This window comes from Anas acuta, chromosome 1, assembly GCF_963932015.1.
Source record: "Anas acuta chromosome 1, bAnaAcu1.1, whole genome shotgun sequence".
NCBI classification, from domain to species: domain Eukaryota; kingdom Metazoa; phylum Chordata; class Aves; order Anseriformes; family Anatidae; genus Anas; species Anas acuta.
The window spans coordinates 78,725-103,575 of record NC_088979.1 but is presented as its reverse complement, the minus strand read 5'-3'; the positions used below and the strand labels follow the sequence as shown (position 1 = coordinate 103,575).

Below are 24,851 nucleotides of genomic sequence, written 5' to 3'. Positions count from 1 at the left end.
TTTCTCTCTCATCTGAGACTTGAACTGTGAGTTTGCTGTTTCCTTTGGTTAGGGCTTATGCAGAGTCTGCTACCGTGAGACCTGGCCCATAATAAACACAAGTAATAAACAAAGATGTTATGAGATTCCTTTCTTCTCTGGAGCTCAGGCCAGCAACCTGTTCTGCTCAGCCCTGTTCGTACACCAAACACAAAGACCAACCTGGCAGAGCAGATGGGGTGTGTGGGCATGCAGGAGACCTGCAGCTAGTCTCTCCTGGTCACTCACACTCACATTGACTCCTCACTTTCCCATCATTTTGTCCTGCCCACAGAGAGCAGATATCAACATCTGAAAATAGAACTGGTCCTCCCAAGGTTTCTTGCTTAGAAATATGGTGGTCCAATGGAGAACCAAACCCTTTTTTTCGTGCTGGCCTTGGCAGCTGTGTTCTGCACATCATGCTGGTAGTGCCTGCCCATGGTCTGGGCTCTTGCGAATATTACATGGGTCTGGACCAAATCCAGACCTCGCCACAGATCCTTTCACCTCCGAAGGCAGGACAAGCCCTGATGCTTGGAGGTCACAGGCAGCTGGAGTAAAGCAGGGGGCACACAGGGGCTGACATGAGCAACCCCGTGGGACAGTGCCGGCTGCTGGCCACTATTGACCCCAATGGCTCCTTGGAAGACTCTTCTGGGGGAGGGGTGGCTTGAACCAGCAGGCGATCCAGGCTCCCAACCCCAGATCTGCCCAGCTCCCCGACCTGGCCCACTCCAGCTGCGGCCCGGTGCCTAGCCGGCAGCCTGGCCTGCCTCCTTTCCCATCCTCTCACGTTTCCCGGCTCAGAGGAAGCAGCAGCAGATGTGTGAGCTGTTTGCTTTGTGCTGGGGCCACGCGGGAGTTACCTGCGCTCAGCCCAGACGCGCTGTTTCCAAACGAAACATGAGGGCTGAGCCAAGACCATCGAAATCTGGCCAAATCCTCAGTTGCTGCTGGCCTCCGGGCCAGCGCCTCCCCCTGTGCTGTGCGAGCCGGGCTGGCCCCCACGCTGCGCCGGTCCTCACCGTGGCCAGGCCTTGCACACCCAAACAGTTTCTTCATGCCATCCCTGTGGCTCTGCGCCACCCCAGCTCCTCTGTGGAACCTGCTCTCCCTCCTGCCTCTACCCATGTTTGTGGCCAGGAGCCCAGCTGCCATCGCCAATTGCATTTCCAGAACACCTTCCTGCCCAGCAAGCAGCACTGAGCCGGACGGCACAGAGGAGCGGGGACTTCTCCTGGGGCTGCTGCAGCCAAGATGTCCCTGTGCACACCTGGGGCCTCCACACTCCCCAGAGCCGCTCCACCCCTGCCCTGGCCCTGAGCCCACTCCGACCCTTGGCCTCTGCCCTACCTCTGTCCCCAGCCCTGGCCCTAGCCCCACCCCACCCACCTGGGACAAGGCAGCGTGTTGCCCTGAACAGACCTTCGGAGTCATACAAATGGCATCACTGCCACGCATCCACAGAACCTGATAGAGGTGCATGATCCCTTCAGGACTCACCTGAGACCTCTTACTGCTCAAAGGCTGATGCAGCAATTGCGTCTCAGTTCAAATTCCAAAGATGCTGCTTCCAAGGTAATATAACAATGCCAATCATGCATAATTAATGCTAATATTCGCAACTAGCCTTTCAAACACTGATGAACTTCACCTAATCATCTCACAGGGGTAGAAAGAAGATAGCAGCTTCCTACAGATTTGACCCTTGTTCCTGAGCACCATTTCTAGTATCCTAGCCTGCAAGGCTGCTCCACCCTTGTGCCAGCAATCCCTTGTACTGTGGTGCACAATGTTAGCTGATGCCAATGAAATGCTTTGCACAAAGGAATTCCTTGAGATTTGCCCACAATATCAGCGATATTACTCAGTACTTACATGCAGAAACGGTGTAACACTGTTCTGCCCCATTTCCCACTCACATTGAGTAGGGATTTCTTTGTTCTAGCATTCCTGCTGCCATCAGGACCTATCTAAGCCATGAAAACTGCACTAAACATCCTTCAGTGGCAGGTCTCCCATCCCAAACCCCTCATAGCCTTGGCTGTGCCCTTCTCAACATCAACTCCTGACAGTTGTGCCTACCTGTAAGAAGCAGGTCCCAACAGGGGTGTTCTCCTTCAGGGACACATTGTAGAAATTACTCCTGAACACTGGCTCATTGTCATTGACATCCTGCAGGGCCACATGCACCACAGCTGAGGAAGAGAGGGCAGGAGTTCCCCTGTCCGTGGCCAGCACTGTCAGCTGAGGTTGAGGATCCTTCTCATAATCCAGTGGAGCAGCAGTAGTGATGATACCTGTAGCAGGGTCAATGGCAAACCAGCTGGAGTGGGTGTCATGGCCATGCATGATACTGTACCGCACCTCCCCATTGGGACCCTGGTCTTTGTCTCGAGCTGTCACTTGCAGGACAAAGCTGCCTGGGTACACAACCTCAGGAATGCTCTGTTTGTACTCCTGTTGGTCAAAGAGTGGAGGGTTGTCGTTGATATCCACCACCTGCAGCACAAAGGTTGATTCTGCCCGGAGTGGAGGTGTTCCGGAATCAGTAGCTGTCACCCGCAAATCATAGGAGTCTCTTTCTTCACGATCCAGGAGCTGGTCCACACAGATAAGGTAGATGATGTTGTCCTTGGTAGTGAGGGCAAACTTACCATCCCCTCCCTCCAGTGTGACATTGACATTGGAGTATTCACCATAATCTGGGTCAGAAACAGAGATGCGGGCCACATACTGGCCGGGCTGGGCTCCCTCAGAGATCTGAGGGGAGCCATCTTCACTCAGAAAGATGATAGTCATGGTGGGCTGGTTGTCATTGTAGTCACGCACATGGATAGTGACAAAAGCTGTAGTGACCTCAGGATGGACAGCCTTATCCCGTGCCTGTACCACCAGCTCATGCACCTTCCTGACTTCATAGTCCAGACCCTTGTTGAGCTTGATGACTCCAGTTCGGGAGTCAATGGTGAAGTACTGGTCAGGATCACTCTGTCGACGGTTGATCTCATAAATCACATCCCCATTTTCTCCTTCATCTGCATCAGAGGCAAAGACCTGAAGGATGCTGCTGCCAGGTTTCAAATTCTCTGATATAAGAGTATGATAGCGGCTCTGGTTGAAGGTAGGAGCATTGTCATTGATGTCCTGGATAGATATATCCAGCATCATCTGGGTGCTCCTGGGAGGGGAGCCACCATCATAGGCTTCCAAAAGCAAGGAGTATGATGATCGGTTCTCCCGATCTAAGACATTGCTGACCACCAGATCCAAATACAAGACCCCATTGGGTCCTCGCCGTGTTTCCAGGCGGAAGGCCTGCCCCACATTGTCACCCTTAATCACATAGCCTTGGGTATTCAGCAAGCCACTGTCAGCATCAAAGGCTGGGTCCAAGGGAAATCTGCTACCAATGGGAGTGTGCTCTGGAATCTGGAAGGTACTGTGTTGCTTGGGAAAGGCTGGAGCATGATCATTGATGTCATTAACTTGGATATTCACTTCTACTGTGATGCCCTCTGGAGTAACAGCAATGAAGCTGTAACGGTCCCGGGTCTCCCGGTCCAGGACACGGGCTGTTTTGATGATACCCGTGTTCTCATCTATTCCCAAGTCAGTGGCAACACCACTGCCCTCCTGTGCTGATATAAAATACATGTAGGCACTGGTACCGGGTGGCAGACCAGCACTGATGTCCCCAATGATGGTGCCAGCTGGCTGTTCCTCATCTATTTGTAGATCCAGGGTACCCAGGACGGCAGAGCCCTTCCCTGCTCTCAGGCCCCCAAGGATTAGCAGCTCCAGAAGAAGCACGGCTGACCTCTTCATCTGCTCCATTACTAGGGACTTGCAGAGCAGAAGGTTGCTCGATCTTCTTTGCAGTGTGCTTTAATCCTGCAAGGAATGCAGACCAGAGGCTGGTTAAGAGGGAGCAGCAAAGGAAGGACAAAAGAAAAACATGTGGAAGGAAAGCCTACCAGGTATCTCCTGCCTGATTGCTCTGTATCACTTATCCCTCATGAGATTAAAAGGTGTTAGAGCAGAGGGTGCCCAGAAGGAAGGCCTAGGACAGCGCCTTACGTCAGATAAGCAGAGCACACCTGACCTCTTGCTGAGGTTACTAGCTGGTACCCTATCACATAAGCTATTTTCTACACAGCCAAGCATTCTTCCCAACCACCAGCTCTCCCAGCAACATTGGAGTCAGCTGCCCTACAGCAGAGGGTTCCTGTGCCTTTAACAGCTGAATGCTTCCAGTGAGGCTGAGAAAGGCTGTCTGCAAGACCACAGAGATTTTTGGACAAGCAGCAGCCTAGCACCTCTCTATACTGAAAAATACAATCTTAAACTGGGAGAGAGCCCAACAAGTGACCCTGCTGAATCCCCCCCCCCAGTAGCATGCTTTTCAGGACAACAGGGATTTAGGCTCAAAAAAATGTGAAGTGCAAATCGGGTGTCCCTAGAAGGGAGCAGCAGAACTGGAGTGGGCTTACATCCAGTGAACAATAAATCAGAATGGCTCTATTGCAAAGGACATAGCCACAGCTGGGAATGCCCAGGATAAAATCCTGTCCTCCTAGGGCGGACAGGGCCCATTGTTTGGCCTGGCACAGAGATCTGTGGATGCCCCAAGCTGGTACCATGGAGGGTGGTGGTGGTACAGTAAGAACGCAGCAACTCCCTCTGAACTGCCAGCTGCTCTGGCTCCTTCCCCGTCCCACACCCTCCCCTGCTCACTCTCCTCCTTTGTCTCCTTCTTACTGCTCCTTGCTCATTCTGGCTCCTTCACTCCATTTCCCCCTGCTGTAGCTTCATTTCACTGCAGCAGTGGGGGAGGGACGAGCAGGGAGGAGCAGCTCCCTGCAGCAACACCACTACTGGACACGCTGGACACACTCCCGGTGCCCAAAGGCAGTCAGCCCCCAAGGGCTCTGCCCACCCTCCCTGCGAGTAGCCAAAGCAATTCAGCAGTCAAGGACCTTGTGAAGAACACCAGCCCCAGTGCTGCTTTTAGCCCCCGGTAAACGAGGCTTAGTGGTCTGCAGGGATGGCGGCAGCATGAGCTCACACTTGGACTCTCTTGAAAGCATTTGCTGCTGGTCCCATAACCACACTCAGGAGCTGCTCATGTCAGACATAGGACGGCAGGAACCTCCCTGTCTTGGGGGACGGAGGTGGCTGATACTGCCTTAGTTTAGGGACTAAGAATGGCAGCCCTTGGTCTACAGAACCCTACAGCAGTGTTAACCCTTTCCAGGGGATGTAGTATGGTTATTCCTTGGTCTTCTTTTCCACCTCAGGAAATCAGTTTAGGTTGATTTTTCCTGTGGAAATCTTGGGTTAGTGACAGAAATAAAATTTTTAAAGTGTTTTCTTCATATGAAGATATATCTGTTTACTTCAATGGGCTATACAAACTAGAAACCTACATGTATGTATACACCCAGTGCCTGACTTCATCCATGGCAAATAAAACCACACACTGTTCTTGCACCTAGCAAATATGAATCCTCATATCTGCTCCTCTCTTTCAGGAGCAGAAGTAAAAAGAAGTTACATGTACTTGTGGGCTGCTAGCTGGTGACCTGCACCAATTCAGTGGTCCCGGTCAGGTCCATCTCTTTCTATTGGAATTAATTAAATTTCTACAGCTGAAGGGGTAACTAAACACATCCAGAACTGGAGGAATGGGGCCCAAGTTTGCTTCTGTGATGAAACTGCATCATCCTAACTGTGACTCAGTTGCCCAGGTCATGGGAAGGTACAAGGCAGAGGGTTCAAAAGCTTGGCAGGTGAGTAGATGAAAACTTAAGGAAAAGAAGGGTAGAAGAACTAGTAGACAGACATACAGAGAGAGGCAATGAGGTGATCTCAGTGGCTGAGGACAGGATTAAGCTGGAAGGTCTTGGATAGTGCCCAGCACTGATCAGGGCACAGATATGGGAACAAAAAAAAAAAAAAAAAAAAAAAAGGTTTGATTCTTGATATGGCTTTTGGGAAGCAGAAGGGAGTGCAGTGAGGTTTTGTGGGCTACTTGCATAGGGGCGGGGAAACTGGTAAAGTCAAGCTGGAGAGTGCAAAGAGCAGTTGAGAGCACTGGGACAAACGAGGAACAGACTAGGGTTCTTGGGGTGAGGAACAAGCGTTCTTGGGGTGATGAAAGTCTGTGTGAACTTCTCCCTTTCTATCCTCCCTGGATGTATATGGGTAGGTTCAAAACCTAGCTACCTCTTAGGCAAAAGATGAAACTGCAGGTTGCCAGATTGCACGAGTCCATAGTACTAACAGCCCTCTGTTCCTACGAAGCTTGCAGGCTTGGGTCGGCAAGACAGACGGCAGTGACCTCAGTGCATGCAGAGTCACCAAATCCAAACAGCTGCTTCCAATTAGCAGATAGCTCAGTGCTAGGGGCTGGCTCAACTGGTCCAGGCCCAGCCTGTGTAACGTGAGCCAGACTGCCCTGCTCCCTCTATGTCCCTCCCACCATTGGGCACTGAGTTCCCTAGTAACAATTGGCAGCAGAAGCCTCTGAAGAAAACTGTTAGCATCACAGTCTGTCCAGGGAGGAGGTTGGGGTCCAGAGCCAAGTAAGGAGGCTGACAGGAAGGGTGCTGCAGTATACAGAGGCATCCCCAGGCCTAGGGCTGATATGCCAGGGCACCAGAAGCACCAAGCCTAGGCTTACGAGATGTCACATTTAGAAAAATAAATAAATAAATAAGGATTTACAGAAGGGCCAATGCATGCATCCCTGTCTGCCTACCAGTGGCATTGGATCTCATGTCAGCCATGAGGATGGGAAAGCAGGCCTACACTGGCCCCAGCAGAGAAGCTAGAAATGAGCCCACTGTGCATGCCACAAACAGATGTCAGAGCGCTTGCTGTGCAAAAGCTCCATCAAAGCTGCAGATGCTGCTGCCATATCCAAAGCCTCACATGAGAGGCCATGACTCATATAATGATGTTTTTGAGACTCCAGTCCAGATCAGGAAGGATGCAGAAGCCTGTTTAATCTTTGCTGAGTACCACTCCACTGTCCTGGAACATGTTCTTCTCTTCTACATTCACACAGGTCTCTCTGAAGACTTTCAGGTTCTCTGCCTTCAGAGATAGACACAGTCCAGCCTCATTTGCAGTGCAGCCCAAGGCTAACAACTCACTTTCAACTTCTATTGTCTACCATGACCTATAGTTAAGATGCCTCCTGGCCATTCCATCTCCTCCTACCTGGCTCTCTTGCACCAGCACTTCAATCCCATTCCCTATTGCTCGCTCCCTGCCCTGCCACACAGCTTTATTTCCCTCTAATATCAGACCCAAGTAATGAGTCTCATGAGGATGCAATCAAGTTCCACTTCATCCCTGGTGTACCCCATTTCTGTGCCATGCCAGGGCTCCCTTTAGCCTGTCCTGTCTCTGAAAACACTCCCCCACATAGGAAGCATCTCTAATAAAAGTTCCTCACGCACTAGCCAGTTCCCACAGTCCCGGCCCACAGGCATCTGAGCACTGGCTGGGCCTCTGCCATACTGTATGCCCACGGCAGAGGTGGTCCATGTCCTTGGCTGCTTGCTGTCCAGTGGGTTCCCTGGTCACTGGCACTCCCAGGCTACCAGGGTTCTCTGTCACTCAGAGCTCTTGACCCCACGCTGTTGGGGCTCCTGGCCCCGCGGGGACTCCCAGCCGTCAGGCGCCCCCCCGCCTGCTGGTGCTCCCGGTCCCCGCGCACAGCCCTATTCCCTGGTGCTCCTGGGACGCCCTGCACGGTGCAGTCCCCGTGCCGGAGCTATGCCAGCCCCGACCCTGGCCCCGGCTCTACTCGGGCCCGCAGCCCCCGCCCGGCGCCTCCGCGGCTCCTTTGCCGTGACCGCTGAGCGCCCGCCCCGCGGCGGCTCTGCCTCTGCGGCGGCACCCCCGGCGCCTCGCCCGAGCCCGCGCCCGCACCGTCCCGCTCGTCCGCTCCCACCGCCGGCCCCGCTGCCGTCGCGCCGCGGGCGAGGCCGGTCCAGCCGCGGATCCGCGGTGCTGCGCCGCGGGCGCCCCCGCCCCCTCCCCCCCCCCCCCCCCGCCTCATTGTCTGCGCAGCGGAGGCAGAACAAAGCGCCCGGTCCCGGTCCGGCCCGGCCCGCCGTGCGGCGATGCGGACGTGCGGAACACCGGGCGCAGGCGGCGGGGCAACGGGTGCGGGTCGGTCCCCGGCGCTGGCACTTACGCCGTGCGTCCCGCGCTGGCGGCGCTCACATCCCGCAGGATACGGCCCCGGCGAGACGCCCCGCAGCCGCTCCGCTACCCCGGTGCTGCGGTATCCCGGTGCTCCGGTGCCGCAGCCGCTCCGTTACTGCTGGCCGCTCCGGTACCTCCGGCGCTCCGGTGCCCTCCGGTGCCGCGGCCCCCGCGGTGCTCCGGTGTCCCGGCCTCCCGCTGCCGCGGCCGTCCCGCTGCCGCGGCCGCCCCGCGGAGAGCTCGGCGGCAGGCGGCGGGTCGGCGCTGCCTCGGCGCGGAGGCTCCTGCTGAAACCCGACCCAGCGCCGCCCTCAGCCCCTCGCTCCCCCCGCCGCCCCCATCCCCGCCCCGCCACCGGAGCGCGCCGGCGGAGCGCGGCCCCGAAGCGGCCCCGTGCCGGGAGCCGTGGCGGTGGGACGGTGTGGCGGGACAGGGAGCACGAAGGGGCCAAGGGAGCAGCGGCGGGGATAGGGGCTGCACGGAGGGGAAGGAAGGGTTGCAACCGGGATAAAGAGGGATGGGGAGGAAGCAGTGGGCGCCGGGGGCCCGGGGAATGGGAAAGGGTAGGAAGGAGCAAAGGGAGGTGGTGCGATGGTATGGGACAGAGGGCTGGGCAGAAGGCGATGGAGAGAGTCGGTGGGTGGCATTGCAAGGATGTGGGGACAGGATCACAGGGGCACAGCCTGTTCTCCAGTCTTTACCACAGCTACGTTCTCAAGTGCAGAGCCCCGGGTACAAGAGTCTGTAACCTGCTAACACCTTGTCTCACATCAGGGCTTGAAACGTCTGGGCTGGATAGTACTTATCTATAGTGCCTGCCATGCAAGTGATTGGGGCCCTGCCAGTGTCTACTAAGAAAGAAAACAGGACAAGAGTGGGTTACCATCAAGGCTGCTCCACTAGCGGATGGCTCCCTGTTTTAGCCAAGCATTGATTTGGGAGCTAATATTGTTCAGTATCTTCATATCTATGATGACACTAAATGCAAATATTCAGGTGGTACTTAGGAGGGGCATCTGATATGTTGCACAGCAGAACTTAGATCCAGAGAGAAGTTTTAAGAACTGAGTCAGCAGAAACCTCATTACGTTCAATAAAAGTACAAAGCTCTGCACCTGAGGCAGAACAACCCCATAACTGGTACAGCCTGGGAACCAACTCGAGTTGCAGTCCTGTTGAGATCTAAATGGAATTGGGGTGGACACTGAATGAAGTCAATAGTATGTTTTCATTGCAAAGAAGGCAATCAACACACTGTGCAACATTAGAAGGGCAAGCAGCAGGTCACAGGAAAAAGTCATCCCCCTCAGCCTGGCATACGGGGAAGCCACACCTGGACACCTATCTACATTTTTGGTTCCCTCCATTCACGAAGGATATTGAAAAACTGTAGGAGATAGTTAGGGGCCTGGCACACAGATTTATATGGACAGACTAAAGAAGCAACCCTAGCTGTACATACAGACTCGGGGATGAGAGGCTGGAGAGCAGCCCCGTGGAAAGGAATCTGGGGGTACTGGTTGTCATTGTCCCCCTGTACTTGGCTCTGGTGAGGCCGCACCTCGAGTACTGTGTTCAGTTTTGGGCCCGTCGCTACAAGAAGGACATCGAGGTGCTCGAGCGAGTCCAGAGAAGGGCGACGAAGCTGATGAGGGGCCTGGAGAACAAGTCCTACGAGGAGCGGCTGAGGGAGCTGGGCTTGTTCAGCCTGGAGAAAAGGAGGCTCAGGGGTGACCTTATCGCTCTCTACAGATACCTTAAAGGAGGCTGTAGCGAGGTGGGGGTTGGTCTGTTCTCCCACGTGCCTGGTGACAGGACGAGGGGGAATGGGCTAATGTTGCAGCAGGGGAGTTTTAGGTTGGATGTTAGGAAGAACTTCTTTACCGAAAGGGTTGTTAGGCATTGGAACAGGCTGCTCAGGGAAGTGGTGGAGTCACCATCCCTGGAGGTCTTTAAAAGACGTTTAGATGTAGAGCTTAGGGATATGGTTTAGTGGGGACTGTTAGCATTAGGTCAGAGGTTGGACTCGATGACCTTGAGGTCTCTTCCAACCTAGAAATTCTGTCATTCTGTGATTCTGTAACAGTGTGCCCTGGCAGCCAAAAGGGCCAATTGTGCCCTGGGGTGCCTCAGGCATGGCACTGCTAGCCAGTCAAGGAAAGGGATTGTCCCACTCTGCTCTGTCTGGTGCAGCCTCACCTTGAGCACTGCATGCAGCTTTGGGCACCACAGCATAAGAAGGGCATAAAACTATCAGTGAACAGCCAAAGGAGGACTATGAGGAAGGTGAAAAGTCTGGAGGGCAAGGCATATGAGGAGTGGTTGAAGTCACTTGGTTTGTTCAGCCAAGAGAAGAGGAGACTGAGGGGAGGCCTCATGGTGGCCTACAACTTCTTCACAAGGGAAGAGGAGAGGCAGGTGCTGATCTCTTCTCTCTGGTGACCAACAATAGGACCCAAGGGAATGGCATGGAGCTTCATCAGGGGAGGCTAAGGATAAAGTTCTTCATTGAGAGTGTGGTTAGGCACTGGAACAGGCTTCCCAGAGAAATGGTCATGGCACTAAGCCTGGTGGAGATCAAGAGACACTTGGACAATGCTCTCAGACATATAGTCTGATTTTTGGGTGGTCTTGTGTGGAGCAAGGAATTGGACTCGACCATCCTTGTGGGTCCCTTCCAACTCAGGATATTCTATGATTCTATTATGCTATGATTCTAAGCAGTGCTTGCTTAGTCTGGTGATAAGTATGCTAAGGGGCTTTGTAATGGCACCCTAGCTGAAGGACAGGTAAAAAGATGACAGAGCCAAATGCTTCTTCATGGTGGTAGACAACAGAACAAGAACAATCACCATAATTATAGCGTGTGATATTCAGAGTGGACATTAGGAGGAGTTTCTTCACAGGGGAGCAGCGCAACACTGGAAAAAGCTACTCACACAATCTCTACCCTTGCAAGTTTTCAAGGCAGATCTGACCTAGTATTGTTGACAGTCCTGATTCAAATGAGAGGTTGGACTATGCACCTCTGGACATCCTTTTTAATAGTGAAGGAATAGTCTACTATGAAATTACAGTTTTCATACTATTTCTATTATGTCAGTCCTTAATAATATCTTTTTTCTTTTATGATGTTCTGGTCACCCTCTATTCTCGCAAGGCCTCTTTACATTATTTCACTGATCAACCTTATCAGTATAACTTCCTCCCCCAAGATCTGCAAAAAATGAAATAGATGAGCTCCAGAACTGCATCTTGAAAAACCAGTGCATTCTCTCAAGCCTAGAAGTTCTGATTTACTGATAATCTTGCTTTTTTTTTTTTTTTTGCCAGTCTTATACATCTTACAGTTTTTGTATTAAATTCTGTCTTCTCCATCTGAACAAATAATCTCTCATGTGGCATTATAGCATTGCAGTTCAGATAGTCTGATCTACCTTTTTTGCTGCTCCCCCTAAAAGATCACTTATAAAGAAAGTTGTCTAATGTGCTAGTCTGACAAACTTGCTGCATTTTATCACATTTGCCATTTCACAAAATGACAGAACCACATAATCACAGAATCACAGAATGGGCGGGGCTGGAAGGGACTTTCTGAAGATCATCTAGTCCAACCCTCCTGCTGAGCAGGATCACCTATAGAGCATGTTGTGCAGGATGGCAGCCAGGCGGGTTTTGAGTATCTCCAGAGAAAGAGACTGCACACTCTGGGCAATCTGCTCCAATGCTCTGTCACCCTCACAGTAAAGAAGTGCCCCCTCATATTGAACTGGAATCTCCTGTGCTTTAGTTTGTGCCTGTTGCCTCTTGTCCTCTTGCTGGGCACAACTGAAAAGAGATTGGCTCCATCCTCTCAATACCCTCCCCTCAGATATTTATATACATGTACATTAATGAGGTCTCAAATTTATTGTCATGTTATCAAAATCTATACTGAAACCCCTGTAAACTTGTACAAGAAATCTGCATTTGCCTAGATCATTCACTTCAGTCCTTTCTTCAGTATCTGTGATGTTTGTTATTCCCTTGACATCAACCTTGATCATTAAATACCTCTCTTCTTAGACCAGCAATTCTTGCACCTCTAGCTAGAGATGAAAATTGGTCCTTTTTGTCTAATTCTAATAAATTAGAACTTATTACTATATATATAGTAATGTGGATGTGATCTACCTTGACTTCAGCAAGGCTTTTGACACCATTTCCCACAGCATTCCCCTCAAGAAACTGGCTGCTCTTGGCTTGGACTGGCGTACGCTTCGTTGGGTTAGAAACTGGCTGGATAGCCATAGATAGAAAACATGCTCTCTGCGTTCTTTGTGTTTCTCTAGCTCAATAGGCAAATACTGAAGCGTAATGTGATGCCATGCTAACTCTCATGTACCTATTATGCCACCACAATGACCTTGATCCTCGAGTCCCACACATCCCTACCCCAGAACTGACTTTGCATGTTCCCACCTTCTTCAACAGCATGTGGAGAGCGGTCTGGCAGCTTAGCACCTTCCTGCTAGATGGCATCTTATGGTCTCCTGCTGCTAAACTAGATAGGAGCAATCTGGCAGATAGCCCAGGAGGACTGATTAAGTTGCTGGGAGGCTTCCACTCTTGCATGTTCGAGTCTGGCTCAGAAGTCCCAAACAGGAAATCCTTCTAGGATGTGCTTGGGCTCTGATTCTCGGATGTTCACAGCAAGCAAAGGCTTCCTGCATTCAGAATGGAGGTTAAAAATAAAAGAAATCAGGCACCTGCTAGGAGCATACATGGCAAAGAGGGGTAGGATGTGGGGGTCAGGAGTACAGCTCTCTCTAAGACATGCATAAGTGTTGTCAGTTGAGATCCCAAGTCTAACTCTGCCATTTGGAATGCTTTTGAAATCTATGAAGTATACAGAAAGAGATGCAAGGTCATTTCACCTGGCAAACTGCACAGTTATCTCAGCTTTGCAGCTCTATATTCACAGACTGGTTAAAAAGAAATGCTGCTGGGGCACTGATGCTAGATATAACCTGACTAGCTGGATTTGAACCTCACAGTGAAATAGTTCTTCATCTCCTACTTTTTCTAAATGGACACTAAGCTCCTGTCACATAAGGTTCTTTTAGCAGGCATATTTAGATGCCATGGTTTTATTCATGGGCAGCCTTGAATGTAAGTCCCTTTGCTGGTCTGCTTATGATGCATGGTTTTAGGGTACAGCAAGAAGAAATCATGGCTTCCATTCATTTGTTTCTGAGAATGAATCTAAGAAATCTGGCAGTCCTAGAAGCAGCTGGACTGGGCAGTGGTCTTAACACCACACTTATACTGCATCATGCTTAAAGTAAGGATGCCTAGCCATCACCTTCCCTTTCATCCCATCCTTCTCATAGTATCCTGGATCTGACTATGACAGTCTCTGTTCTTTTCAGGGCTCTATCTAGCCCAGCCCTAAATGACCTGAGCGCTTGATTGTGAATTCTGTCTTCCTTTTTAGTGGACTTCTCTAGCACAGCAAAACCTTTGAAATAGCTGGGTTTAAAATGTAGCTCTTTGCTACCTCTGTTTCTGCCCTGGACTTCTCGATTTTGCCAGTTCCATGGATTCACATCCTGCAGTTCTCTTGTAATTCAACTTGGGACTTCTCAGACAGATCGTTTGGTATTATTTAAGTTATAGCAGCATCTAAAGGTAAAGATTTCAAGTGCAGCAATAAGACAATTCATGCCCAGAAGACAAAGTAATCAAAAGTGAAAACAAGCAGGTACAATAAAGAACAATGGAAGGATAAGGCTGCAAGTGAGGTAGCAGTGTTATTCTTTGCAGCTAATTTGTAAACAACAGAATAGGCAGATATGAAACAGTAGAAAAAAAAATCTAGGGTTGTCAACTGCTTCATTCCTATACCTCAAAGAGAGTTCAGAAGAACCCAGAAGTGCCTGTCAGGCTCAGCAGATGTGCATCTAACCACTTCTTAAAGCTCTCCCATAACAAACATTTTATAAATTTGACAGACAATCTATCCAGTGCTAAATTTATTCACTATTATTTAAACCCATTATTTCTTGTACTATCTATCATGAACACTAGAAGTAGATTGTTCTCTTTGCAACTTTATTCTACAAACAAGGGCAGTTATCATATCTCTTCATTCTTCTTTAAGAGACACTACCCCAGAGCATTTAATATTTCCATATTGCATTTTCTCAACCTCTAATCATTTCCACTGGAATTCCTCAGATTTGTCTATGTTCTCTGAAGTGCAGTCACTAAGACTGAGTGTAGTACTACAAGTAAGGGCCTAATCAGAGCAATGTAGAGCCAGAGAGGTTACTTGATGTATCTTGCAAGTCATATTCCTGATTATACCATCTTATATGATGTTTATTTGTTTTTTATTTGAGTGTGCCCTCAGCTGATTCATATTCTGCCTAAACCCAACACTTTTCTGAAGAGCTACTGTTTGGACTATTATTTCTCAGTCTGTATTGGTGCAGCTGATTATTCTTACACCATAGATAATCTTCCTACCAAGGAATAATTACATTTTTTTTTCATTTCTACCCAGCAATAATAGTAATTCTTATTCTTATACAATGTAATAGCCACAATAACTCAAACTACAAAATAATCTGTAACAACTCCATTAATAGTTTTATTACATCTTACAGGATCTGCCTGTCATGCATAAACCCAGACGAAGGCCAAGATTATTTCTGTTTGTTGTAAAACTCATCAAAAATATGTTAGTTCTTTAGGACATGGGGACCACTGAATAGATTGTTTCATAAATCACTACCAATCCAGAGGCATGCATATAAGTTATAGTAAGAATGCTTTAAGGTGAAACACTTTTAGGTTACATCTTTATTTTGGACTTGGAAGTCAAATGTCACTGAAGATAATGCAGCCAAAACACTTTCCACTAGCTGCAAAAATTGCCAGTGAGACAGAAAGGCTTTGGTTACTTGAAATGATAACAACAACAATGCAAATAATAATAATAACAACAACAAAATAAATCAGTCTACTTGTTAATATTTCCAATCACTGTTTAATTTGTTTGATGTATGCATACACAGATATAACAGATCTCTTTAAGGTGTTTTACCTAAGTTTTCATGAGAGACAGATCAAAGCAAGATTAAACAGCACACTCATGTTTCGTATTACATCACATGATTAACTGCAAATGAGAAATCCACCTCCAGCAGTTTTCCTAATGGGGTCTTGCACAGAATTCTCTACAGTCCAATGCTTTTTAGTATCTTCACTAGCAATAATCTGCAAGGAAGTATTAACTGCCTAAAAAGAAGTACATGGAACAATAGGAAAATTACGTTATTGCAATTTTAGTAATATGTTTAGTGTTCAATCTTTATAAAGACTGTAGAAAAGTCAAAGTGACCTCAAAGTCACAAGAATGAGTTAAAATCCACAGAACAAGTTTCAACATGGATAGCTTTAGAAAGATAAGAAAATGAAGTGAATTCTAAGGATTTGTAAGAGACAAAAAATTAAATTGCATATTATTTTCAAATCTATAAAATGAAGGCAGAACAGGAGCAATAGGATGGAACTAAAATTGTAAACAATGAAAGAAAAGAGCTGCTATTCAATGGAGAGAGGAATTAATCACTAGAATAACTAAGACAAGGTCATAACAGCTACCCAGCAGACAGGATTATCCATCTTTATTGAGAGATGTGATAGTTCAGCAAAGGAGCAGGTTTTTAGAGTCTCTCCTTGAAGTTCTGTGGGTTTTGTGATTCAGAAAAGTCAGTGTCACCCAGTCCCAGTCTCTGAACTGCCCTTTGTGTGCTGCTTGCCCTGTTACACCCTCCTAAAGAGATGGCTGAACTGTATCAAACCATGGAATGATTTTTATGATGAGAAAAGGGAATGAGAAAATTATGAGAAGGAAACTATCTAACACATTTTAGTCTGTGAGCCAAGACAGAACTGAAATCAACATTTCCAGAGAGGGAAGTTGACTGAGCTGAGCCCTGTGCTACTGACTGCTCTACTTCCTGTCCTGGCTTCTTCCATCCTCCTGGAATCTCTTCATCCACGTTTCTGCAGCAGGGTGACCTCATTTGGCAGCAACCTCTGAGAGCTTACACTGACTAAAGTGCCTCATTCTCATAGGTGCCTCTTAGAAAGTTGCTCGGTAAGGCCTGGACTTCCTCCCTGGTAGCAAACAAGTCTCCTTCTGTTCCCCTGAAAATCAGCTGGGAGGAAGTGAGATGGGGAGGTGGTTTCCGAAATACTGTGGATTGTGATTACAGACATAGTCTCAAAATCCATGTGATGGGGGTAGGGAGCACAGGACCTGCATGGGGAATCCAGATTATTTTGGTGTGAGCTGAACATGTGCCTTTGATCAGCACTGTTCACAGGCAGATAAAAACCTGACAGCAAAGGGCTTGCTGGTGTTTTGTAAAAGGAAGAAAACAATTTGAGGGATATCCCTTTCCAAAGAAAAAGGCTTTTGCTTTGGAGGAGGTGGTGCTTTCTATATATAGTGAGGTGATTATTTCAGAATGGAAAATGTTTGTTCAGGAAGGAAAGGCTCTGAGATCAGCAGAGTCAAGTCTCACCCACATGCTGTTGGCTCCATTGGGCTCTTCTGCCTAGCAGCAGAGAACTGGGAGGAGGAGTCTGCAAGGACAAGTTGGCTGTCCAGGAATCACCCATCTACACTTGTACACTTACCAGGGCCTTGGGTTCAAACTCTGCTGTGTCACACAGGACAGGTTCTGAAGTAAGATCTGATAATTCCTATGGGGAAAAGAAAACTGAAGATGGCCAAACATCCATTTGACAAGTCAAGATTGTCATCTACAACCAATGTACACTGGAATGCTCTAGGATATGCCACAAATACACTGTATGTGCCATCAGCTAAATAGCAACAAAGTACACTCTAACCCAACAGTCCATTATTCCATATTAAATACACCACATGCATATATGACATTGGAACGGCACTAAATATACCTGCCACAAATAGACACAGGAAGCTGGGTTTCTTAATCTAGAGAGGAAGACATACAAACACACGTACGCACACGCACACACGAACGAACTAGTATGATATAGCACCATCTAGTGGAAATATATGTATTACACAGTCTTAATCTCTAAAAATATTAGTGTTTTTTGTTTGTTTTGGTAATATAGAATTGTTGATGAATCCTAGATACAGACCAAGAAAACTCTGTGTGACACTTATCATGTTTAAAATATTTTAAAAAGTAAAAAAAAAAAATGCATAAACTTTCAGTTTAGGCTACTGTGATGAATATAACAAAGATGTCACCATTGAACTCAAATGGTTTAATCTATCAAAATCATTCATAAACCAAAACCAGCCCAGAGGTTAGAAATGAATATATAAGCCTACCACATCCTTAAAAAAGTTATTTAGACCAGGTTAAATCACAGATGCCTATCTTCTCCAGCAACAGAGTCAGACTATGAAAAGAAATTTAGCTGATTCTGCTTTACATAATAGTTAAAGACCATATCTGACCTAGCAGAAGTAAAAAAGAAACAGAAAAAGTTTGACATATGAACCACCTTAATGTGTTTTAAAAGTCTAAAAATAACACAGGCCACTGTGAGGCAGACAAGAGGTAGAAGAAGGGGTAGGTGACTCGGGGAATATATCTAAGCATGTGGTTATGGGGTAGGGAAAACTAAAGTCCATTACTTGAATCTGGAGGGAGATGTGAAGTACAACAAGAAAAGTTTCTACAAGCACATCATCAGCTAAAGAAAGACTGAGGAAAATGTAGGCCCACTGATACATGGGATAGGTGCCCTGCTGACAAATGACACAGAAAAGTAGTCTTCAGGAATCCCAGGTCACTAAGACCAAAAGAAAACTGCAGCAAGGAAGACTTAACCTTAGGGAATAATGGCCTTCTACAATGAGATGGCTATATTGGTACAGGAGGGGAGAACAGTGGATATTGTTTGCCTCAACTTTAGTAAAGATGTCACACATAACATCCTTATAGAGGAACTGATGAAATATTGGGACAGTGAGGTGGACTATCTGAAACTGTCTGAAATGCCAGGACCAAGGATTGTGATCCATGGCATAAAGTCCAGCTGGAGACCAGTCACCAGTGGAGTACCCTGAAGTCACCAGTTTGTCCAGTCACGTTTCACATCTTCATTAATGATCAGGAAGATGGAGCAGCACACACACTCAGCAAGTTGGCTGATAACACAGAACTGGGAAGAGTGGCAGATACACTAGAGTGTTGTGCTGTCCTCCAGAGAGGAAGGCAAGAAGGTTACCAAGAGGTCAGTGGGGCAATCACTCCTCTCGAGCCAGAAGTGACAATGCCACATCTGGAGTACTGTGTCCGGTTCAGTCCAGCAAAGGTACACAAAAATGCTTAAGAGACTGAAAACTCTGTCATATGAGGAGAGGCTGAGAGAGTTGGGAATGCTGAGCCTGGAAAAGATGTAGCTTGGGGAGATCTTACTGATGTGTATAAAAACCCAATAGAAAAGAATGAAGAAGAGGAAGACAGACTCTTCTTGGTAGTGTCAATTTTTTACTTTTTTTTCCTACTTTTTTTTTTTTTGGAAAAAAAGTAGGAAAGTAAGTGAATGGAAACATTGTTAAAAGACTGGAAACAGAGAGAAAGAGAAAGTCACAGAATCACCAAATGGCAGAACAGATGAGGTTGGAAGGGATCTCTGAAGGTTATCCGGTTTAACCCTCCTGCTCAAGCAGGGCCACCTTCAGCAGGTTGCCCAAGACCATGTCAAACTGGCTTTTGAAGATCTCCAAGAAAGACTCCAAATTGCTGGATCATTCCACAGAGGGAAGCTGCCAGTGCAGAATTACAGGCTCTGTACTAGGACCTCTGCTTTCAGTTTATATATGTTCAGGCTGCAAAACAGAATAATCTGTGAGGCAGCATTTGTGGCTGATCCTAAGTGTTGAGGGAAGCTTGGATGACAGACTGCTGAGGGAGAACAGAATGGCCTTAGGAGACTGAGCTAATTCATAATAAAAGTGGCAGATAAAATTCAGCAGAGGCAAATCTAAAGTGGAGCCTAAGGGAAAACAGTCTCAGCTTCACATGTCAAATTATGGGATCTGAGATGATTACTACACAGAGAGTGAAAGCTTCAACTTAAAAGAGTCTGGTGAAAACATCATCCTAGTGCTCAGCAGTCAAAAGAACATAAGAAATATTTGGAGCAATTAGGGAAAGAAAATCCAAACCCCAAACTGAACTGCATTATGTGACTGTGCAAACTTTTAATTGCCATGCGTCCTGAATGCTGTGTGCACTTAATGGTCACTGTATCTCCAGAAGGTTACAGAAGAGCAGGAGAAAGTTCAGAAGACGGCAGCAAGGATGACCAAAGGTCCAGATCAGCTTCAATGCAAGGAACAATTTAGTCTCCATTCTGGAAAGGAGACAAATGAGGGGAATATGGAATAAGATAATGAAATCATGAGTAGTCTGTGGAGAGTGATTTTGCTCAGCCCTGTGGAGCTGATTTTGTTCATACACTGCCTCTTCTAATATAAAAGAGGTATGAAATAAAGCTAACAGAAGCCAAGATCAAAATAAACAAAAGATGGTGGTACTTCTTATGAGAAGCCATGGGACTGAGGAACTCTTTGCCATAGAATGCTGTGGATGCTCAAAAATTGTATTGGCTCAAGGGGTACCTGGATTAGTTCACAGAATAGAAATATTTGAGGATTTCTGCATAAAGGAAACCCTCTCCAGCTCATGAACTCTGTGAGTCACAAAATGTTGGGTCTGTGGATGTACTGAGGTGAAAACCTTATGAAGCATGCTTTTCCTGTTCTTCCACACCTTCCTGTGCATCCATTTGTATCCAGTCTTGGAGACTGATGCAAGACTAGAGGGAGTCTTGAGCTTTTTCACTATGTCTGATTCCAAGAAAACTTTTGTGGCTATTTGCTTCATGTTCTTCAGTCCTTCAGCAACTCTCATGACAAAATTAATACCAGAACAAGATACAGATTCTAGTAATTTCTTCCTTCTTCATGCATCGGGGATATCAAAGACAATATGAAGGGCTTCTTCAAATACATCAGTAGGAAAATGAAGACTGAGAAAATGTAGTTGGGTTGGGTGCCCTGGTGACAAAGGATACAGAGAAGGCAGAGTTGCTGAATGTCTTTTTTTTGCTTTAGTCTTTACTGCTAAGATCAGCCCTCAGGAATCTCAGACCGTAGAGACAAGAGAGGAAGTCTGGAGAAAGTAGGACTTTCCCTTGGTCAAAGAGGATTGGGTCAGAGATCATTTAAGCAAACCTGACATCCACGAATCCATGGGCCCTAATGGAATGCACCCAGAAGTGCTGAGGGAGCTGGCTGACATTGTTGCTAGGCCATTATCGAACATCTTTGAAAGGTCATGGAGAACAGAAGTACCCAAGGACTGCAAGAACACCAATGTCAAGCCAGTCTTCAAAAATGACAAGAAGGATTATCCTGGCAACTACAGGCCAGTCAGCCTCACCTCCATCCCTGGAAAGGTAATGGAACAGCTCATCCTGGAGGTCATCTCCAAGCATGTGGATGATAAGAAGGAAATCAGGATAAATCAGCATGGATTCACCAAGGGGAAATCTTGTTTAACCAAATCTGATAGCCTTCTATGATGAAATGACAAGCTTTGTAGACGAGGGGAGAGCAGTGGATGTGGTCTACCTTGACTTCAGCAAGGCTTTTGACACTGTCTTCCATAAAAATTCTCATAGACAAGCTCAGGAAGTGCAGCCTTGATGAGTGGACATTGAGGTTGATTGATAATTGGCTGGATGGCAGAGCTCCAAGGGTTGTGCTTAGTGGTGTGGAGTCCAGTAGGAGGCCAGTAGCTAGTGGTGTCTCCCCCAGGGGCCAGTACTGGGTCCATTATTGTCCAACAATGGTAGTCAGGCAAAGTCCCCGGTGACTGGAAAAAGGGAAACATCACTCCCTTTTTAAAAAAGGGTACAACGGAAGACACGAAGGAAAGGAGCTACAGACCAGTGAGCCTCATCTCTGTGCCTGGCAAGATCATAGAATGAATCCTCCTAGAAGCAATGTTAAGGCACATGCAGGACAAGGAGGTGATCCAAGACAGTCAGCATGGCTTCACCAAGGGCAAATTGTGCCTGACCAATCTGGTGGCCTTCTATAATGGAGTGACTGCATCAGTTGACAAGGGAAGACTGACTGATGCCATCTGCTTGGATTCTGTAAGGCCTTTGACACAGTGCAACAGCCTGTCGCACACTGGAACAGGCTCCCCAGTGAAGTAGTCACTGCACCAAGCCTATCTGAATTTAAGAAGGGTTTGGACTGTGCACTTAGTCACATTGTCAAAAATTTTGGGTAGACCTGTGTGGTGCCAGGAGTTGGACTTGATCCTTATGGGTCCCTTCCAACTCAGGATATTCTATGATTCTATGATTCTATGGTCCCACATGACACTCCAATCTCTAAGTTGGACAGATATGGATTTGAAGCATGGACCATCCGGTAGATAAGGAATTGGCTCAACAGCTGGACCCAGAGAGTAGTGGTCAATGGACCTATGTCCAGGTGGAGATCAGTGATGAGTGGTGTAACTCAGGGTTCTGTCTTGGGACCAGTACTTTGCAATATCATTATCAATGACATAGAGGATGGGATTAAGTGCATCCCCAGCAAGTCTGTTGATGATGCCAAGCTGAGTGGTGTGATTGATACCAAAGAAGGAAGAGATATAATTCAAAGGGGCTGGAGAAGTGGGCCCATCTGAACCACATGAGGTTCAACAAGTCCAAGTGCAACGTGCTGCACCTGGGTCAGGGCAATCCCAGAGAGGAGTACAGACTGGGAGAAGAACTCATTGAAAGCCCTGAAGAGAAGGACTTGGGGTTTCTGGTGGATGAAAAGCTCAACATGAGTTGGCAGTACGCTTTAGCAGCCCAGAAAGCCAACTGCATCCTGGGCTGCATCAACAGAGGTGTGACTAGCAAGTTGAGGGCGGTGACTACTCTGCCCTTGTGAGGCCCCACCAGGAGTGCTGCGTCCCGGTTTGGGGCCCCTAGCACAAGAAAGGTGAAGGACTCTTTACTTGGGTAGATAATGATAGGACAAGGGGGAATGGTCTTGAACTAAAAGAGGCTAGATTTATACTAGACATTAGGAAGAAATTCTACACTGTAAGGGTAGTGAGGCATTAGTACAGGTTGTCAAGAGAAGTCGTGAATGCCCCATCCCTGGAGGTGTTCAAGGCCAGACTGGATGGGGCTTTGGCCAACCTGATTTCTGTCAATGTCCCTCTGGATGGCATCCCTAACCTCCAGTGTGTTGACTGCACCACACAACTTGGTGTCATTGGCAGACTTGCTAAGAGTGCACTCAATCTTACTGTCCATCTCACCAACAAAGATATTAAATAGTGCCAGTCCCAATACCGACCCCTGAGGAACACCACTCGTTGCTGATCTCCTCTTGGGCATTGAGCCATTAACTGCAACTCTTTGACCATGACCATCCCCCCTACATGGTCCATCCATCAAATCCACATCTCTCCAATTTAGAGTCACCATACAAAAGCAGGTGTTTTGTTTTGTTGTTGTACAGAGGCCTAATACCATGTTTTCATAGGCTAAGGCACCAGACTTCCCTGGATGAATACCTACTTGGAAAAGATGATAGACCTGCATGTAGAATCTACAGAAATGGGAAAGGCACTGATTTCTACACCTGAGAAGCATAGTATCAAAAACAAAGGTGCTACTAGGAACAAGAATATGGAAATGATAATTTCTCAGATTAAAACAATTAGAATTTATTTTTAATTTAGTTTGTACTAAATCTCCTCATCTCCTCTCCATCCCAGAAGGAAGGAATGGGCATATGTATCTGAAGCAATTGTTAATGGAGGCAATTTTTAATCAGTGCTGCCACGTTAGAGGTGAAATATTTGGTAAATACCAAATGCATTAGCTATATTTAAGAAAAAGTATTTTGAACAATTATAGGTCTGTTAGCTTGACTGTAACAGAATGTAAAACTGTCCTTGATGGAATGCTAAGAAAGAGATCAATTTAACTCAAATGCAGAATACAAACTTTTAACAGCCCAAGTAATTAACAATACAAACGAGCTAATCATGTGAATATCTTGCCATTGTTAATGTCTGAATCAAAATCTGTTTGTGTGTCCCTTCCCTTCCCTTCCCTTCCCTTCCCTTCCCTTCCCTTCCCTTCCCTTCCCTTCCCTTCCCTTCCCTTCCCTTCCCTTCCCTTCCCTTCCCTTCCCTTCCCTTCCCTTCCCTTCCCTTCCCTTCCCTTCCCTTCCCTTCCCTTCCCTTCCCTTCCCTTCCCTTCCCTTCCCTTCCCTTCCCTTCCCTTCCCTTCCCTTCCCTTCCCTTCCCTTCCCTTCCCTTCCCTTCCCTTCCCTTCCCTTCCCTTCCCTTCCCTTCCCTTCCCTTCCCTTCCCTTCCCTTCCCTTCCCTTCCCTTCCCTTCCCTTCCCTTCCCTTCCCTTCCCTTCCCTTCTGTTACATTACTATGGACTGAAAAACAAAACAAAACAAAACAAAAAAGAGTAACTAAGCTGTAATTATGGGATCATGTCTGCTTTCAGCATGTCAAATCTGTATCCTGTAAATAGAAAAGGTGGCAATTGCAAAAGGAAAAGAGGTAATTTCTAAGTGGCATAATTCCCCTAGATCATGTAAAACTGAAACCAATGAAAAAGGAAAGGAGAAAATACACCTCACTGGTATATTAATATTAGATAATAAAAACATGTTTTTGTTTTTGAAGTAAACTAAGAACAAAATAAATCCAGCATAGGGAAATCTGTTATGTGGCAATAAACTGTTAATGATGTCAAGACAGAATAGTTGGTCAGTTATCTCTTTTCTATATGTGAAATATGAGATGAAAATATAAGGTGGTAAACAGTGGTCTAACAATAACATTTTATTTTTTTTTAAATCAACTGACCAGTCATTCGCACCTCTCAGTCTAAAGAAGCTTGAGGAGGAAATATCTTTGGTTCACTGACCCTGCTTGAGCAAGGAGCTTTCACTAGATGACCTCAGAGGACCCTCCCTTCTCTCTGATTCTGTGGTTCTGTAATGAAGGGAAAAAATAACCTTAAACAACTTAAGCATTCTCCATTCTTCAGGCACCTGGCAAATCTGAAAAAAAAGTGTTCAAAGTAAAATTATGTGAGAAAGGGTCACAATAATAGAGAAATCAGAAGAATACTTTTTTTTTTTGGACTTCACTAGATGATTGCTCATCCCAGTAATTCCACCAGCAGTTTGAGTATCATTTCTAATTCTTCAGAAGTGTATTACTATAGCAAGTGTAACACAGTGAAACTGATCTTCAGTGCAGTTTTGCTTTAATTTCATTAAAGCAAACTATTTGTCCAAGAAATGGATGAAGCTTAACTTTCAGGTGTTCTTTCTCCTGCCACCATCTCCAGTAAGCACTATGATTTTAACAGTCTAGGCCTACACAGGAGGCATCTCTGTGATGAAAACACAGATGGCTTTTTTTTTTTTTTTGTCTGGAAGATTAGATGATTTATACAAGAAAAACTTCATGGCATTTCTCAGAAGC

The 24,851-nt window shown here is 46.9% G+C and overlaps 1 protein-coding gene across 4 annotated transcripts in view; it reads right to left on the bottom strand.

Moving 5' to 3' along the window:
• The window catches only part of DCHS1 (dachsous cadherin-related 1), a 78,710-nt gene that overhangs the window by 42,511 nt on the left and 11,348 nt on the right, over positions 1-24,851 (bottom strand). Inside the window, exons 2-3 of one of the 4 annotated variants that reach the window (XM_068670432.1) lie at positions 24,225-24,353; positions 2,107-3,915 (exon numbers count right to left, since the gene is read on the bottom strand). In XM_068670432.1, the coding sequence (XP_068526533.1) occupies positions 2,107-3,858 (1,752 nt within the window). In that variant the 5' untranslated portion in view covers positions 3,859-3,915; positions 24,225-24,353. Of the gene's footprint in view, positions 1-2,106; positions 3,916-8,233; positions 8,560-24,224; positions 24,354-24,851 lie in introns of those variants that run through there. The other 3 variants (XM_068670380.1, XM_068670525.1, XM_068670702.1) reach the window with 3 other exon arrangements.